The sequence below is a fragment of the Ambystoma mexicanum genome, chromosome 9 (genome assembly GCF_040938575.1).
Source record: "Ambystoma mexicanum isolate Mex_15411 chromosome 9, UKY_AmexF1_1, whole genome shotgun sequence".
NCBI lineage: Eukaryota > Metazoa > Chordata > Amphibia > Caudata > Ambystomatidae > Ambystoma > Ambystoma mexicanum.
Genome location: NC_090931.1, coordinates 46,562,565 through 46,580,506, shown reverse-complemented (window position 1 = coordinate 46,580,506; position 17,942 = coordinate 46,562,565). Strand labels below are relative to the sequence as shown.

Below are 17,942 nucleotides of genomic sequence, written 5' to 3'. Positions count from 1 at the left end.
TCCTGTGGGTGACAATGGATTCAATAATTGAAGCCCATAAGTGTTTGTGGATCCAACTGATTTAGGACAGTGGGTAGCAATGGATCCAACCAATTGAAGCCTATAGGTACTGATGGATCCAACTCATCCAACACAGTAGGTGCTAATGGATCCAACTGAAGCCAATATGACAACTCATGAATGAATTCCACTGATTAAAGCCAATAGCTGCCAATGAATCCAAGAGATTGAAACCGATATGATATATGATATGATATGATATGATATGATATGGTATTTATAACGCGCCAATACACAAGTGTTTCAAAACGCGATGGGTGCCAATGGATCCAAACTATTTAAACCAATAGTTGTCAATGGATCAAAAAGATTGCAGTCAGTAGCTGTGTTTAAATCAACTGACTGCAGTCAGTTGGTCTCAATTCATCTAAATGACTGAAGCCAATCCAATCATTGCGATTGTTCCAACTAATGTAGGCCAATAGGTACTAAAGGATTCAACAGAATGAAGCCAATAGGTGCCGATCATTCTAACTGATTGAAGTCAGTACATGTTGATGTTACTAACTGAAGCCAAAATTTGCCATAATGTGCCAAGGGATCTAAGCGATTGAAGCCATTAAGATTGATGGATCCAACTGACTGAAGCCAAGTGGTGTTGGGAATACATAAGAGGCAAAGCAACCAAATGTTTAGATGTTGTCAGAATCCACATGCAAGCCGGTTCTATAGTGGCCTGACTGATTCCAATATATTCAAATTATGATAGCAAAGATGTGAGTCTAGCACTTGAAGGGTCACTCATCGCACCCCTAGTTTACTCTCAAGGAGCAGCGTCTACTCCTGGTGACGGCTGCGTGTAGAAGTGAATTTGCAACTAGGATTGGGCGCGTGCCTTTCTGCTCCCATTTTTACTGAACACGCAGATATGTGGGCGATGCCTGTATGGTACTGGTTTTTGTGTTGGTCCTGAGTCCTAGTGAATTGGGTAATGGTACCACCCAGCAGTAATTATGGTGTTTAGGAACAAGGCAAAGACAACATTGTGGGTTGTTTAATAATACACACACAGACACACGCACACACGTGAAGCTATGCTATGACATGGCATGGGGTGTATTCATAGGCAATGCATGCCGAATTGCAGACAGCATGTAGCCAGAGTGAAAAGGAGGTCACGTGATGTTATGTTGCGTCACTAGTTGACACGATGGATGGTTGTACTTTGAGAACACTCTCCAGCAGCGAGGGTCCTTCAGGGCACACACGAGAGTCAGTACTGGAGAGTAACTTCTTTCTGGTCTCGCCATGCCATGCCATGCCACACGGCGGGTTCCACCCGTAGCCTTACCAAAGTGTTGCTTCTCACTGCCTCTCTTTGTGGGTGCAAAGACGCACTGGTGCCTCCTACCCGTGGCCCCTCGAAGCGTTGAAGGGAAGTGACTCATGTCTTCCTTTCCTTATGGGGTCGGGGATGAAACGCTTCCTCCCCACCCCCACCCCCGGCGCCGCACCTGCCAAAAGCAAATGAATTGTCTGCTTGCTGGTATTGATGCGACCCACAGGATGAATACGGGTGAGACCTATAAAATGTATGTATTATAGAGATTGTGTAAATATATATATATAGATATATATATATATATGTAAACATGCGTCTAGTATTACAATTGTGCAAGCAAAGGGAGGGAGAAATCCTCCGAGAATGTGGGGGTTGGGGAAGGTGGGGGGGGGTATGTTCCATGAATTTCCTGATTCTGCCGGAATGAGATGAGAGAGAAACCCCCTCCCCCTATCTCTGAAGGGGTTAACCCCGCCGGAGAGCTGCAGAGAGCTGCCCTCGGTGCTGGGATGAGGGCGCGCTAAGTCTCCTCAGAGGGTCTGGGCTGGAGTTAAGGTGCTGGCCAGTGATGGATCGGCTGCCATGACAACCCGGGAAGAAGGAGTCGGTGTGTGTGTGATCCGGGGAGGGCTGGCGGGGCCGGGGTGCTGCTGAGGACCAGGAGAGGAGCAGAGGCAGAGTTTGGGAGCCTCTGGCAGCCCTGATCTGGCAGCGGATCCGTGCCCGCCGCGTCCGTCCTCTCCTCCCCCCCCCCCCCCACGGCTGAGCAGAAAGAGGAGAGGAGCGGGGCGCTGCTGCTGCTGCTCGCTGATTTCCCGCCCCTCGCTCCATCCTGGGCTCCGGGCAGGGCGCACTGCCCGGCTCTCCCACAGCTCTTGCCTGCAGGCTGGGCTCCGAGGTCCAGAGCCCCCCCCCCCCCTCTGGATGCGTGCATTTGTTGCAGAGGAAACGGGACGGCAGCGACAGCCCCTGCTCCGCGTGCCCACCCCTGGCGCTCTCGGTGGTCTCTCTGGGCAGGACAGCATTCCATCACTCCCGAGCTCTTCCAGAGACCCTGCTGCCCCGGGCTTTCTGCGATTTCAGCTTGCTTTCCGCTCGGAGTGTCTAGCCCACTTCACTGACAGCCCCCCGGGTTGCGATCTGAATAGTGCGCCCCCTGTATCCGCCTTTCCCCCACCTGGGGCTTGGCCGCTGGGACCTGGGCGAGAGCCAGGAATAAACGCGTAATCGACACACACTGCTTCTTAATTCTTACAAGCTCTGACTGCCCCTTCGCCCTGTATCCCCACCTCAACCACCTCTGCGGGATTAAAAGGGCCCTTGAAAGACGTTGTTGCTGTTTGGGGGTCCCTGGCGTGCAGCTTTGGACTGGTCCGAGCAGGCGTGCACGGTCTCCCGGGAAATACTGTGTTTACCACTCCTCAGTCCCAGGACTTCTGCTCCCCCTGTGTCCTGCGGGCACGTGTGCTAGTTTTGGTGTCGCCGAGTGGTGGTGTCCGCCAAGGATGGGTGTCACTGGGTGCTTGGTTCTGCCCTGGAGGGGCCTGGTCGTCCTGTGTCTCAGACTGCTTTTCCTTGTGCCCGCAGGAGTGCCCGTGCGCAGCGGCGATGCCACCTTCCCAAAGGCGATGGACAACGTGACGGTCCGGCAGGGAGAGAACGCCATCCTCAGGTAGGACGAGCGACCTTTACTTTGGGGTCATTGGGAGGGTCCAGTGGCGGGGGCTCACAGTGTGTGATGTAATACAGCTAATTGTTAAATCATGTAATCGGTGTTTGCGAGCCTGGCACTTCATTGAGGGTATTTTAGGGGATTAGGCCAGGACATTGAAAAACACAGTGTGAGACACGGTGCACTGCCTGTACGGGGGTCTCCTGCGAAGGGGGCAACACGGGGCATTATATATGCACCTTTACTCTTATATGGGTCCCAGGGGCAACTTCATTTAAGACTTCTCTGTGCGGTCCATTGCAGGAGCTGGTGAGAGGGTCTATGAGGGTCTAGGGAATCAGTGCTGGTCATTTATACGTGCTTTAGGGGGTAGGTTTGAGGGTTTGTGCCATTGATGTATATCCTGCGGATGGTATGAGGGTCTGTGGCGTGTGGAGCTCCTGCATATGTGTCTCTTGGGGATGGATTGAGAGTCTTGGGCATTTGCACTGTTGCACCTTAGTGTCTCTTGGGGGCTGGTATGAGGGTTTGTGACATGTGTAAATTCTATCATATGCGTCTCTTGGGGATGGATTGACGGTCTTTGACATTAACGGAGCTTCCACGTGAGTGTCTCTTGAGGGCAGGTACGAGGGTATCTATCATTTATGGCGCTCCAAGAGTTGTATATCTTGTGGATAGCATGAAGGGTTGTGACCTGGGTGGAGCTCTTGCGGGGGTTTCTCTAGGTGGCTGGTATGAGGGTCTGTGACTCTAAACTGACACCACTCTAGGGCTGGTATGAGGGTCTCTGTCATTTATGGTGCTCCAACAGTTGTATATCTTGTGGACGGTATGAGGGTTTGTGGCATGGGAGGATCTTGTGTGTGGTATGAGGGTATGTGACTCTACACTGACACCAGTCTAGGGCTGGTATGAGGGTATTTGAGATTTATAGTGACGCCACATGAAAGTCTCCTGAGGACTGGTATGAGGGTCTGTAACGTGTGGAACTCCTGCATATGTGTCTCTTGGGGATGGTCTGAGGGTCTATGACATTTGTACAGCTGCCACATGAGTGTCTCTTGGGGGCTGGTGTGAGGGTCTGTGACCTGTACGTTTTGCAAAACGGAAACCCTGTTGATATAGCCTGAGCAGGATGTCAGAGGGGTGTATTCCTGTGGGCATCGGAGGGTGAACCTCGAGAGTGCCATCATGAATGACCATTGCAATGGAAGCTTTGCGTAAGGGCTTGCTTCTGTGGCACCGACTACTCGTGCTCCAGTGTCACCTTTGTCCTCACACAGACATTATGCTTTGCTGCTGGGAAGGAGGGAACGCCTTCCATGAAGGTTTCCAGGGAGGGGGTGCAAGGCTTCTGGGGGCGAGGGGGGTCTAATGCACTTGTTGGCACCATAGAGTGTGCCCATGGCAAACCGTCCCTGCAATGTTTCGTGCCCCCTTTGTGTCTTTGTTAGTGCAGTTTGCACCATGCCACACATACAGGCACTTCAGGTTCCGTCATTGTGTGGGTGGGGGGCTGGGGGCGGGGGTCTTCAGCATGATCTCGCCCACCTGACATTCCCTCATTTAGGACCCACAATAAAAGGGTGATTCTTTGTTTTGCTTTATCTAAACACGTTTGGGTGACTCACGGGACTTGCTTGATTTGTGTAGAGGTGGCAGCGTGCAGCACAGACCTGAGACGGGCTGCCACGCTGCAGACCCACAATGCCATCCCAGAACCTGGAACTTGATGCAAGTGTCCCAGCAGGCTGTCGGGCAGGCTTGAACCAGGGACATGCATTTGTGGGTCTGCAGGGTACCCCACTGCCAGACTATCCTGCAAGCCAAGGAAGCATCACTCATGGGGCACCTGCAACCGCTCCCTGGGTGCTTCACCCCCTCCATGACCTGCTGAGGGAAAGCACGAGTTGGGGGATCTACCTCCCCTGGCAGAAAGCTGCTCATGTTCATGTCATGTTGGTGTGTACTAGTGCTACATGCCACTTAATGGGGCACTGCTGAACATTGTGGCTGGCAGATACAACTTGACATGAGAAAGGGCACGAGCAAGACAGCGAGTGGAGTGAACCAGCCGGCAGAGTCCCTTGGCGTCCTTTGGGGTTTCTTGAGGGCACGGGGTCTGTGTGTTTGGGCTCAGGACTTGTGAATATATTGGGGTCGTGCGGGGCTCTTACACTGGGGCTGAAGACCCTCGGGTGGAGGCAGTGAGGGCCCGTGGGTCCCTGGCATGTTGATAGGCCCACGTGACACTGTGCACTATCAACTTTCAAAAACTCATTTCAGATGTGTCTCCAGTGCGAGGGGTGTGTCTTCTCGCAGAGATTCGTTTGGGGGAGGGTCTGAAGGGTGTGCTACGATTCCTGCCTTGCAGAGGGCACATGAAGGATACATACCTGCTTGCTCTATAGCTTTCTGTACATGTGTGTGGTGTCCATTTACTCAGTGCCTGTGCAGTTAAAACGAACTAGAGATGGCACAGTTCAGAAGTAGAGGCACAAGCCACCCTCAGCCCCCCACCCGCAACCCCTCCTCCATCACACTTCCCATCTGATGATGGAAGGGGGCTCTGTCGCTCTTGGAAGACATGTTCAAACCCACCGCAGCAGCACTACTAGAAGGTGGCAGCGGAGGGCACGTGGGCTTGAGGGAAATGCTGTGAGGGCCAGAATGCGAACGTCGTGGAGGCGTTTGAGGCAGGACCTCTGCAATGTGCTCGCAGCAATGTTTGTGAACATTGTGTCTCCGTGCAGATAGTTCGACCCTGGGGTGAGATTGTGCTGCTTAGCAGCTGAGCAAAGCACGCGGTGAGCATTCTTCTGTAAATGAAGGTCGGGGGAGGGGGGAGGGGGGGTGATAACTGCACAGAGAACCGGGATAGCACTGAGCACAGGCGATGCTAGGGGTTTCCTGTGCTCCCACAAGGAACAGGAGTGAAGAAGCTCTTGTTTTTATGTGTAGGCCGAGTTCCCAGATATGTGCAATGCCAGCAGATCTGAGGCTGCACTCAGCAACGAGGAGGTGACGTGCAGGCCACAGCCACCAAACATTGGCGTGGCCGTGTCATTGTTTTGAATGTGCGCGGGTTATGGGGAGGTGCAAAGTGCGGAGGCTCTGAAGTGCTGACTGGTGATGATTCTATAAAGGGTTAATCCTCACTAAACCACTGCGCCGGAACTCCCGTTGGAGAGCCCATCTAAAATGACTCGGTAATCGGAGAGACGAGCGATTGCAATTTTCAAAGTGGGATTAACCTGTAAACTGCAGAGTAAAACGATGGAGGGAGACAGACATTCGATTATGTAATGGAAAGTTCTGTTAACATGAATGCCCAGATATGAAAAAGGCACCAGGTGTGCCGAAACATGTGTCATCAGATGGGCTCTCCTGTGGGAGTTCAGCTATTTGAAGTAAATAAATAGTTTGAAACTAGATCTGATGTGTGGCGCAGTGGTTTGGTGAGGAATAACCATCTAGTATTGACCTCTGTGTTTCTCACATATGCGACACACTATATATCCTAAACACGAGGAAACTGGTCGCCGGGCTTAAGAAGTTGATTATTGCAACCCCCACGTAAATAGTCCATATATGCCCGCGCAGTGATAAACCTCGCCGAGTTGAGAGGAGATCGAGCTGGCCAAGTGATGCCTACGCCCCATGCTGTGCAGTGGACACTGCGGTACATCGCGGTAGCCTGAAGGTATCACCCTACTTACAGGTGTAGTGGATCTCTGCAGGCAACCCCTGGGCACTGTTACTGTGAGGAACTTGCTTGCCGGACAGCCGTGAAACCTTCGGGGATGGAGGTTGGGCACTATAGGTGAGGTGGTGAGAAGGGAGGCCCAGGAGACGTCCACCAGTAAAGGCTGAAATCAGTGATGCAGTCTCTCGCAATTTGTCCCAGTAAAGCTAGGCCTTGAGGTGCAAACCTATATTTTGGCATGGTGGAACAGACTGTGAGGAAGGGCTGTTAGGTCTAGTTGTAGAGACATTGGAGGAGCTGGGGCGGGGGAGGTATTATCAATTGCTGCAGAAAGAGAAATGAGAGCTCCACGCTTGGCTTGGGGAGGAAAGAGCTTTATGGCAGTCTTGGGAGCAGAGACAGCTAAAATGAGTGTGGAGAAGGAGACATGACATTGACACCTATAGTGGATCCTATACATATAGCTAAAGATAGTAGCGGTACTTATGGAAGTGAAGCCAACAGAGGCAAATCATTAAAGCTTTGGCTGGAGATGTGTGGTTAAACCCAGGCACAGGTGTGGGAGTGCAGGCTAAGCCGGGTGTGGAGAAGAGACTCATTCTAGATGGAGAATAAGACCAGGATCCTTGTTTGGGAAACTGAGAGTTCATGTGTGAAAGTTGGAGGCCTGTCCTTGATCTTGGCAATAGGTGTGACAGCAACATGCAGTGTACGTGGAAGAGGGTCCTAGAGTGAGGATGTGAGGAGAGCTGTTCAGTCCGAACATGCACATTGGCGACGAAGGAGCGCCATTGGACACCTATAGGTGAGCCGGGTCCATAGAAGTGAGCCAGTGATGACAGTTGTGCAGATACACTCATTAAAGGTAAATGGGGTGGGAGACATTTTAATTTAGATATTGGGTAGAAAAGCATCTAAACAGAGCATGGGAGGAAGAGCAGTTAAAGTTACTCACCATCGTTTATTGTCATTGAATCCCGTGGCGTGAAGGCCCGTCACCAAATCTAAGAGCAGGAATTCAAGTTGTTAAAGCTAATTGTAGGGAACAGGGACAATAATGTGAGGTGTCGGGAGGACACATTTAACCTAGGTGAGGGGAGGGGAGACTTTAAAGTGAGGTATAGAGGGGACGTCTTTACATTAGGTGCCAGGAGGAGATCTTCAAAGCCATGCATGAAGATGAGGGTATTTTAAGTAAAGGCGAGGAATCTAACCTTAAAAACTAGGTGTGAGGCCAGAATTAGTTAAAGATAGATTTGTGAATCAAACATGTTTAGGAGGCTAATATTAATGTGCTGGACTAAGGTTTGTGTAATGTGCAGGATTATGCATAGGCATGGGCGAGTAAGGCTTGATGCTAACGGTTGAGAAGCTGGATTATGCCAAAGCATGGGAGAGTAAGGATTAACACTAGCTGTTGAGTAGTAGGGATTATGCCTAGGTATGGGCGAGTTAGGATTGATGCTATCTGTCGGGTAGTAAGGATTATGCCTAGGCATGGGTGAGTTAGGATTGATGCTAACTGTTGGGTAGCTGGGTTATGCAATGGAATGGATGGGTGAGTTAGAATTATCACTAGCTGTTGTGTATTTGGGATTCTGTCTAGGCATGGGAAGGTTAAGATTGATGCTATTTTTTGAGTCGTAGGGATTATGCCTAGGTATGAGTGAGTTAGGATTGGTGCTATCCGTCGAGGAGTAGGGATTATGCCTAGGTATGGGTGAGTTAGGATTGATGCTATTTTTGGAGGAGCAGGGATTATACCTAGGTATGAGTGAGTTAAGATTGATGCTTTCTGTCGAGGAGCAGGGATTATGCCTAGCTATGAGTGAGTTAGGATGGATGCTATCTGTCGAGGAGTAGGGATTATGTTGAGGTTTGGGTGAGTTAGGATCAATGCTATCTGTCGAGTGGCAGGGATTATGCCTAGGTATGAGCAATTTAGGATTGATGCTATTTGTTGGGTAGTTTGGATTATGCTAATAAATGGGTGTGTTAGTATTTATACTGGTTGTTGGGTAGTTGGCATTATGCCTAGGTATAGTGAGGTAGGATTGATGCTATCAGTCGGGCTGTTTGGATTATGCCAAGGCTTGGGTGAGTAAGGATTGATGCCATCTGCTGGGTTGTTGGGATTACTCCTAGGCATAATGAGGAAGGATTGATGCTAGCAGTTGGGTAGTTTGGATAATGCCCGGGCATGGATGAGTTCATATTAATTCTAGCTGTTGGGTAGTTTGGATTATGCCTAGGTATCAAAGAGTTAAAATTGATTCTTGCTGTTGGGTAGTTGTCATTATGGCTAGGTATGGGTGAGGTAAAAATGCTGCTTGCTGTTGGGTAGCAGAGATTATACCTAGATATGGGTGAGTTAGGATTGATGCTAAATGGTGGGTATTTGCCATTATGCCTAGGTGTGAGTGACTTAGGGTTGATGCTACCTGTTTTGTAGTTGGGTTTATGCCTACGTATGGGTGAGTTAGGATTAACACTAGCTGTTGGGTAGTTGGGATTATCACTAGGCATGTGCAGGTTAGGATTAATGCTAGCAGTTGGGTAGTGGGGATGGTGCCCATGCATGGATGAGTTAATATTAATGCTAGCTGTTAGGTAGTTGGGATTATGCCTAGGATTAGAGAGTTAGAATTGATGCTTGTTGTTGGGTAATTGTCATTATGGCTAGGTATGGGCGAGGTAAAAATACTGCTTGCTGTTGGGTAGCAGAGATTATACCTAGATATGGGTGAGTTACGATTGATGCTAGATGGTGGGTAGTTGACATTATGCCTAGGTATTGGTGAGTTAGGATTGATGCTAGCTGTTGGGTTGATGGGACTATGCCTAGGATTGGGTGAGTTAGGATTAATGCTAACTGTTGGGTAGTTGGGATTATGCCTAGGTATGGGTGAATTAGGATACATTCTGGCTGGTGGGAAGTAGGGGTTATGCCAAGGAATGGGTGAGTTACAGTTAATGTTCTCTGTTGGGTAATTGGGATTCTACCTATGTGTGGGTGGGTTAGAATTAATGCTAGCTGTTGGGCAGTTGGCATTATGCCTAGGATTCAGTGAGGAAGGAATACTGCTATCTATTGGGTTGTTGGGATTATGTCTAGGTATAGTGAGGTAGGACTGATGCTACCTGTTGTGTAGTTGGTTTTATGCCTAGAAATGGGTGAAATAGGATTAACACTAGCTGTTGGGTAGTTAGGATTATGCATAGGCATGTGCAGGTTTGGATTAATGCTAGCAGTTGGGTAGTTGGGATGATGCCTAGGTATAGGTGAGTTAGAATTGGTGCTAGCTGTTGGGTAACTGGGATTATGGATAGGCATGGGTGATGTAGAATTACTGCTAGCTGTTGGGTAGTAGGGATTATACCTAGGTATGGGTGAGTTAGGATTGATGCTAGCTGGTGAGTAGCTGGGATTATACCTAGGTGTAGGTATGATTGATGCTAGCTGTTAGGTAGATGGGAGCATGGCTAGATGAGTGTAAATGAGGATTGATGCTAGCTGGTGGGTAGTTGGGATTATGCCTAGGTATGGGTGAGTTAGGATTGATGGTTGATGTTGGGTAGTTGGCAGTATGGCTAGGTATAGGTGAGGTAGAAATACTTCCAGCTGTTTGGTAGTAGGAATAAAACCTAGGTATGGGTGAGTTCAGATGTATGCTAGCTGTTGGGTTATTGGGATTATGCCTATGTATAGTGAGGAAGACTTGAAGCTACCTGTTGTGTAGTTGGGGTTTTGCCTAGGTATGGGTGATTTAGTATTAACACTAGCGGTTGGGTATTTGGGATGATGCCCATGCATGGCTGCGTAAGGATTAATCTAGCTGGTGGGTAGTTGGGATTATGGCTAGGTATTGGTGAGTTAGAATTGGTGCTAGCTGTTAAGTAACTGCCATTATGGCTAGGTACAGGTGACGTAGAATTACTGCTAGCTGTTTGGTAGTAGGTATTATACCTAGGTATTGGTGGGTTAGGTTTGATGCTAGCTGGTGGGTAGTTGGGATTATGCCTAGGTATGGTGAGGAAGGATTGATGCTAGCTGTTTTGTAGTTGGGATTATGCCTAGGTATGGGTGAGTTAATATTAGCACTAGCTGTTGGGTATTTGGGATTATGCCTAGGCATGAGTATGTTAGGATTAATGCTATCTGTTTGGATTATGGCCAGTCATGGGTGAGTTAGGATTAATGCTTGCTATTGGGTATTGGGGATTATGCCTAGGTGTGGGTGAGTTAGAATTGATGTAGCAGTCAGGTAGTTGTCATCTTGCCTAGGTTTGGGTGGGGTAGGAATACTGCAATCATTTGAGAAATTCAGATTATGCATAGGTATGGGTGAGTTAGGATGGAAGATAGTTGTTGGGCTTTTGAAATTATGACTAGTTATAGTGTTGTAGGATTGATGATACCTGTTGGGTAGTTGGGTTTTTGCCTAGGTAAGGGTGAGGTAGGATTATCACTAGCTGCTGAGTAGATGGGATTATGCCTAGGCATGGGTGGGTCAGGATAATGCTAGCAGTTGGGTAGTTGGGATGATGCCGAGGCATGGCTCAGTTAGGATTAATGCTTGCTGGTGGGTAGTTGGGATGATGCCTAGGTATTGGTGAGTTAGAATTGGTGCTAGCGGTGGGGTAACTGGCATTCTGGCTAGGTATGGGTGTGGGAGGAATACTGCTAGCTGTTGGCTTTTAGGGATTATACCTAGATATGGGTGAGTTAGGATTGATGCTAGCCGGTGTGTATTTGGGATTATGCCTAAGTATGGTGCGGTTCAATTGATGCTAGCTATTGGGTAGTTGGGAGTATGCATAGATGTGGGTGAATTGGGATACATGCTATCTGTTGGGTAGTTGGGATTATGCCTAAATATTCATGAGTTAGAGTTGATGCTAACTTTTGGGTAGCTGCAATATAGCTAGGTATGGGTGAGTTAGGATAGTTGGAAACTGTTGGCTAGTTGTGATTATGCCTAGATATTGGCAAGTAAGGATTGATGTTAGCTTTGCGGTAGCTGGGGTATTCCTTGGTATGCCTGAGTTCAGATTGATGTTATCATGTGGGTAGAAGGGAATATGCCTAGGTGTGGGGGAGCAAGGATGAATGGAGGCTGTTGTGTAGTTGGGATTATGCATAGATATGGGTGAGTTAGGAATGATGCCAGCTGGTGTGTAGTAGAGATTTTGACTAGGTATAGGTGAGTTAGGATTAACGGAAGCTGCTGTGTAGTTAGGAATATTCCTAGGTATGGGTAAATATTGAGTAATGCTATATGGTGGGTAGTTGGCATTATGCCTAGGTATGGGTGCGGTATGAATAATGCTAGCAGTTGGGTAATTGGCGTTATGATTAGATATGGCTGAGTTAAGATTCATGCTAGCTGTTGGGTAGTTGGGAGTATGCCTAGATATGAGTGAGTTGGGATTGATGAGTAAACAAAGACAAACATACAGATACCCACACCCACCCTGAAACACATATGTGGAGATCAGACATGCAAGTATTGACTCTCTCTCATACTTGCAGACCGAAGGCGTGCATACACGCGTGCACACACGCATACATGTGCACACAGATAGAAACATGTACCAAAGCATAGGAACATGCTTATTGATCCCCACTCATATGCGCAGAACACAACAGCAGGTACAGAAGAAACATCCACTTATAACACACACTCTGGTGAAGCCCAGCCCTACATACACACAGAAACACAACGAGACAAACACATATAACAGTACACGCACAATCAGAATCACGCATCTTGCGCACAAGCTCGCACGCATCACCCTCTAAATCACATACGCACTCCCCACTGGCTGATATTCTGAGGCACTGGTGAGACCCGGATGCCTTGGTGGGGTGGGCCTTGCTCTTCATGGTCAAGGGCAGAGCTTCGATCATGTGTAGCCCACTCAAGACTTTTAAGATGCTATATATATATATATATATATATATATATATATATATATATATATATATATATAACGCACACGGCGCGCGCACATGCACGATATATCTGGACGATCTTTCTAAAATGAGGTGTTGGCTCGAGGTCGGTAAGGAATTCACATGGAAAAAAAGCAATACGTTTGTTTTTCATATCTTAGTGTCTGCGTTTCTTTTCATATTGTTTCATGAACTCCATAACATTTCTTTATGCAAAAAACACACAATTAAAAAAAGTGCACTTCCGTTGCGGCAGAACACAACGTGGAGCGAGACCCTTGCTCCTCTAAGACACAGCAAAAGAACGTGTGACGTGTGCAACTGTCTATACACATCACGTGGCAAGGATCCAAGCCCTTACAACAAACACCTAGAAAACCCGACGAGTTGCAGCATAGCAAACCATGATATTATGGAAATATATGAAACATACATGTCATGGAAATCAACTTAGCAGTGTAAGAAGAAAGGGGGCGGGGCGTACTTTTGCGATTCAATGTGTTGTCTTGGAAGACTGGATGAATATATCACGGGGGGAAGGGGGGTCATGGGTTTTCAGCCCTCACATGCACATATAAGAGGACTCTTGTCACAGGCATGTGTCGCTCCAATGGTCTATTCGCCAGTTATTGTTGCGTCTCCTCAGGAGGACTGGTTGTGACTGGGCAGTATCCAGCATTGCAGGAGAGAGGGGATGGGGGGAGGGTCTTTATAAAAGGCCATTCTTTCATTGGAACATAGGGCTCCCGATGGACCATTAGTTCGGGCTCGCAAGCCCTTGTCTGAACAGAGCCCTACAAACTAAATGCCAACTGGAGGAAGGAGTGCGCTGCATCGCAGCACGCGTGCCAGTGTCCTCACTGTCCCAGTGCCCTCACATGTGCCAGTGCCCTCGCCGTACCAGTGCTCTCACGCGTGCCAGTGTCTTCACAGTACCAGTGCCCTCACGCGTGCCATTGCCCTCACGCGTGCCAGTGCCCTCACAGTACCAGTGCTCTCACACGTGCCAGTGCCCTCGCCATACCAGTGCCCTCATGCGTGTCAGTGCCCTCACAGTAACAGTGTCTTCAAAGTACCAGTCCCCTCATGCGTGCCAGTGCCCTCAACATGCCAGTGCCCTCACGCGTGACATGGCCCTCACAGTACCAGTGCCCATGCCAGTGCCCTCAAAGTACCAGTGGCTTCACAGTACCAGTGCCCTCGCCGTACCAGTGCCCTCACGCGTGCCAGTGCCCTTGCCATACCAGTGCCCTCACAGTACCAGTGGCTTCACAGTAACAGTGCCCTCACGCGAGCCAGTGCCTCACAGTACCAGTGGTTTCACAGTACCAGTGCCCTCACGCATGCCAGTGCCCAAACCGTGCCAGTGGATTCACAGTACCAGTGCCCTCACGCATGCCAGTGCTCTCACCGTGCCACTGGCTTCACAATACCAGTGCCCTCACGCATCCCAGTGCCCTCACAGTACCAGCGTCTTCACAGTACCAGTGCCCTCACTCGTGCCAATGCCCTCACTGTGCCAGTGCCCTCGCCGTACCTGTGCCCTCACATGTGCCAGTGCGCTCACAGTACCAGTGTCTTAACAGTACCAGTGCCCTCATGTGTGCCAGTGCCCAAACCGTGCCAGTGGATTCACAGTACCAGTGCCCTCACAGTACCAGTGGCTTCACAGTACCAGTGCTCTCACCGTACCAGTGGCTTCACAGTACCAGTGCCCTCACACGTGCCAATGCCCACGCCGTACCAGAGCCCTCACGCGTGCCAGTGCCCTCACCGTACCAGTGCCCTCATGCTTGCCAGTGCCCTCACAGTACCAGTGGCTTAACAGTACCAGTGCCCTCACAGTACCAGTGCCCTCACAGTACCAGTGGCTTCACAGTACCAGTGCTCTCACCGTACCAGTGGCTTCACAGTACCAGTGCCCTCACACGTACCAGTGCCGTCACAGTACCAGTGGCTTCACAGTACCAGTGCTCTCACCGTACCAGTGGCTTTACAGTACCAGTGCTCTCACAGTACCAGGGCCCTCACGCGTGCCAGTGCCCTCAGAGTACCAGTGATTTCACAGTACCAGTTCCCTCACGCATGCCAGTACCTTCACAGTGCCAGTGGCTTCACAGCACCATCTTTCATATAATACTTGACTCTAGTGCCCTTCTCACTGCTACTCACTTTGCCTGGGTAAGCATGACAGATGGATGGCCCTGCTAGAACGCAAGCTCGGTCCAGGTAGGACACAAACAGATCCCTGGAGATCTGCGTTCATGTGAGCCCACTTAATTGGCACAGGTAGGTGTTTTCTGTTCTGCCACGCAGCTGTACCTCATTCCACCATGAGCATTCTAGAGCAAGTCACGTGAAAACATATGCACATTTCTCAGCTCGCACCACTGCTCCATGCTCACTTCTGCTGCTAAACGAAATATCCAGAAACAGACCCCTCAAAACATTATTACCACACAGCATGCTGCACCCCTGAATGGACTATGCATGCGGGCCTACACATGCCAGGATGTTAGATCGGGGTGAAAGCTGACAAGCAAGGTCAGGGGTGTCACTTCAGGCCTGCCATGTGACAACGTGTGATCTGCAACTACCCTCTGCTCCGCTTTCTGACTGGCGCGCGCCTGGACACGTCTGTGTGATGGCTTCTGCTTTCAGCCAAGGTGTTAAATGCACCTTCGACACATCCCATTGGCACCCCACTTTCATCCTTCTGGGGTCCCAATGGGATGTGGTCTAAGCTGCCAACACACATTATAATTGCACATTATTAATATGTTTTCAAATGTTAGGTCAGCAGTGTCTTTTAGTGGAGACTGGACTTTCTTGTGTAGCCGTGAGTTCCATGCGTGGACGTGCACCTCATTTGAACGTGCACCATCTCTGTGCACTTGAACAGCGCACGTATGACTTCTATCATCCTGATGACACAGATGGGGAACTGGCCACGAAGGTGCCTGTGTTTAATTCTGTGCCCAGGCTCCGTTTGTATCCATTTAAGGTGCACCCTTTATGTCATCTAATGTAGCTGTGGAGAGACTCCCAGGAGTAATGGAGCGTTTTGAGGCTCTTTCCCGCCATCTGTCTGCTGTCCCCTTTGACATTGTTGCTGTTCCTTTGCATGGTGTTTGTTTCTCTGCATGCAGTGAGCAGTGTTCCTTTAATTCACAATAAGCAGCAGCGGCAGCTGGGTACTCCACCCTCCTCTATGTGTCTGATGGTGGAGACCTGGGGAGATAAGGATAGGACAGTGCACTTGCTGAATACAGCACGGCAGGCCCCGCTCGGGTACAGTGACACTAAACAGACAAACAAGCATCCATACTTCAAGGCCATGCTGGGACACAGCCCATGCCCACCATGCGACCACTCACTGACTAGATGAACTGCTTCCCTAAAAAGTACTAGCACGTGTGTACAATGTTACAAAAACCCTGATTTAAGTACCGTTACGTGCATGGTACACATCAACATAGCACAACATGACATCCCTTGCTCGGTCAGTGGTCTTCTTTGTTGTCTTTTCACTCTTCTTCACTGTCACTCCATGTATGCAAACTGTCACACAATATAGCCCTACCTTTAATCCTTTCTTATCTATGATATGATATGATATGGCATTTGTAACGCGCCTATACACAAGTGTTTCAAGGCGTGACGAGGGGGGGGAACAGAGGGAAGACAGACAACGATCCTACTAGGCCAGGTGTCATTCAGATCGCGCAAGTGCAAGGGTAGAGGGGAAGGGAAAAGTGCATGGGGGAAAGGGAGAGGGGAAAGTGCAGTACAGGGTTATAAGCATACAGCATACAGGATAAATAACAAGGGCCAGCTGGTGACAAGTGCGAGGTAAGTGCAAACAAGTGCTGGGAAGGGGGGCTGTATGGATACAGACACAGTCCCGTAGTGCAGGGGTTGCCGTGGAGGCAGTGCAGGGGAGAGTGGCTGGGCCGAGAACGGTGAATGGCCCAGTTGCAGATTCAGTGCAGTTTCAGTAGTATTAGCAGGGGAGAGGGGGAGAGAAAGCGGAGGCAGAGAGGAAGGTTTTGAGGTGCTTCCGGAACCGGAGGTGGTTCTCCTCAAGTTTCAGGGAGGTAGGAAGGCTGTTCCAGAGGGAGGCCCCTGCAGTGGAAAGAGATCTGCCCCCAACTCGTTGTTTGGAGAAGCGGCTGACCCTGAGGGAGTTGGAGGCGGATGAGCGAAGAGCTCGAGAAGGAAGATATTTAGGAAGAGAGAGTTGAAGGTATTTTGGCCCAAGGCCCCAGAAGGCCTTGTGGACAATGCAGAGGGTTTTGAACTTGATCCTCGCAGTCACTGGGAGCCAGTGTAGTGATTTCAGTCCTGGAGAGATACGGTCCCTGGGCTTGAGGCCAAGGACAAGTCTTGCAGTCCTGTTCTGGATGAGTTGCAAAGGGCGGAGAGTAGAGGCGGGCAGATTAAGATAGAGGCTGTTACAGTAGTCCAGCTTAGAGAGAACCAGGGCTCTAGAGACAGTGAGCTTCTGGGGGAAGGAGAGGAAAGGAAGGATACCTCTGAGGAGGTGTAGCTGGTAGTGTGACTTCTTAGATACGTCGGATATGTGAGGAGAGAAGGAGAGTGTGGAGTCGAAGATGACCCCAAGGTTTTTTGCCTTGCAGGTAGGAGTAGGAAGAGGGCCCAGATCTATAGATCAGTGGTCTTCAAACTGTGGGGGCTACCCCCCTAATGGGGCTCGAAGGGTGGCCAGGGGATCCCGAGGCTCATAGAAAATAAAGTATTGTGACTGCTTTCACTGAAGCAATAAGCTGCTCGCTGCGGTAATGCCCCGGGGTCCATAGTTATATGTTGGACCAGGGGCATTACCTGACTGGGTAATGCCCCCGTGGTGAGGGGCTTGTTGCTATTAGTACCCCGGCCCGCAAGAACAGGCTACTAATAGCATTTTTTTCTGTTCTGAAAAGGTACAGCGTTTTGGAACAGAAACAAATAAATGTCAAAGGAAATGGACGCTGGGAGGAAAAAACAGAGTCCGTTTTCTCTTTCCTTGGCGGCCACCGGGGGCGGACGCGCAGGGAATAGAAGGCTTCCCAGTGCATTCACTCCCGAAAAAGGAGAAATAAGAAGGTAAGTGGGGTTGGGAAGGTGGGGAGGGTATTGTTTGCAGGGGAGGGGTAAGGAAGAAAAATACACTCACCTGAATCCCCAGCGGGGGAGTATAGCAGCCCCCAGCTGTGTGGAGGCTCGAGTGGGGATGGGCCCGTTTCGAGCCTCCTCAATGGCT

At 49.6% G+C, this 17,942-nt stretch overlaps 1 protein-coding gene across 5 annotated transcripts in view; it reads left to right on the top strand.

The window, feature by feature from the left end:
* Nucleotides 1-1,551: 1,551 nt before the first annotated feature.
* Nucleotides 1,552-17,942, top strand: part of NTM (neurotrimin) — a 1,023,678-nt gene continuing 1,007,287 nt past the window's right edge. For 2 of the 5 annotated variants that reach the window (XM_069614124.1, XM_069614123.1), the window contains exons 1-2: nt 1,552-1,576; nt 2,930-3,014. In XM_069614124.1, coding sequence (XP_069470225.1) covers nt 1,567-1,576; nt 2,930-3,014 — 95 coding nt within the window. In that variant the 5' untranslated portion in view covers nt 1,552-1,566. The other 3 variants (XM_069614126.1, XM_069614127.1, XM_069614125.1) reach the window with 3 other exon arrangements.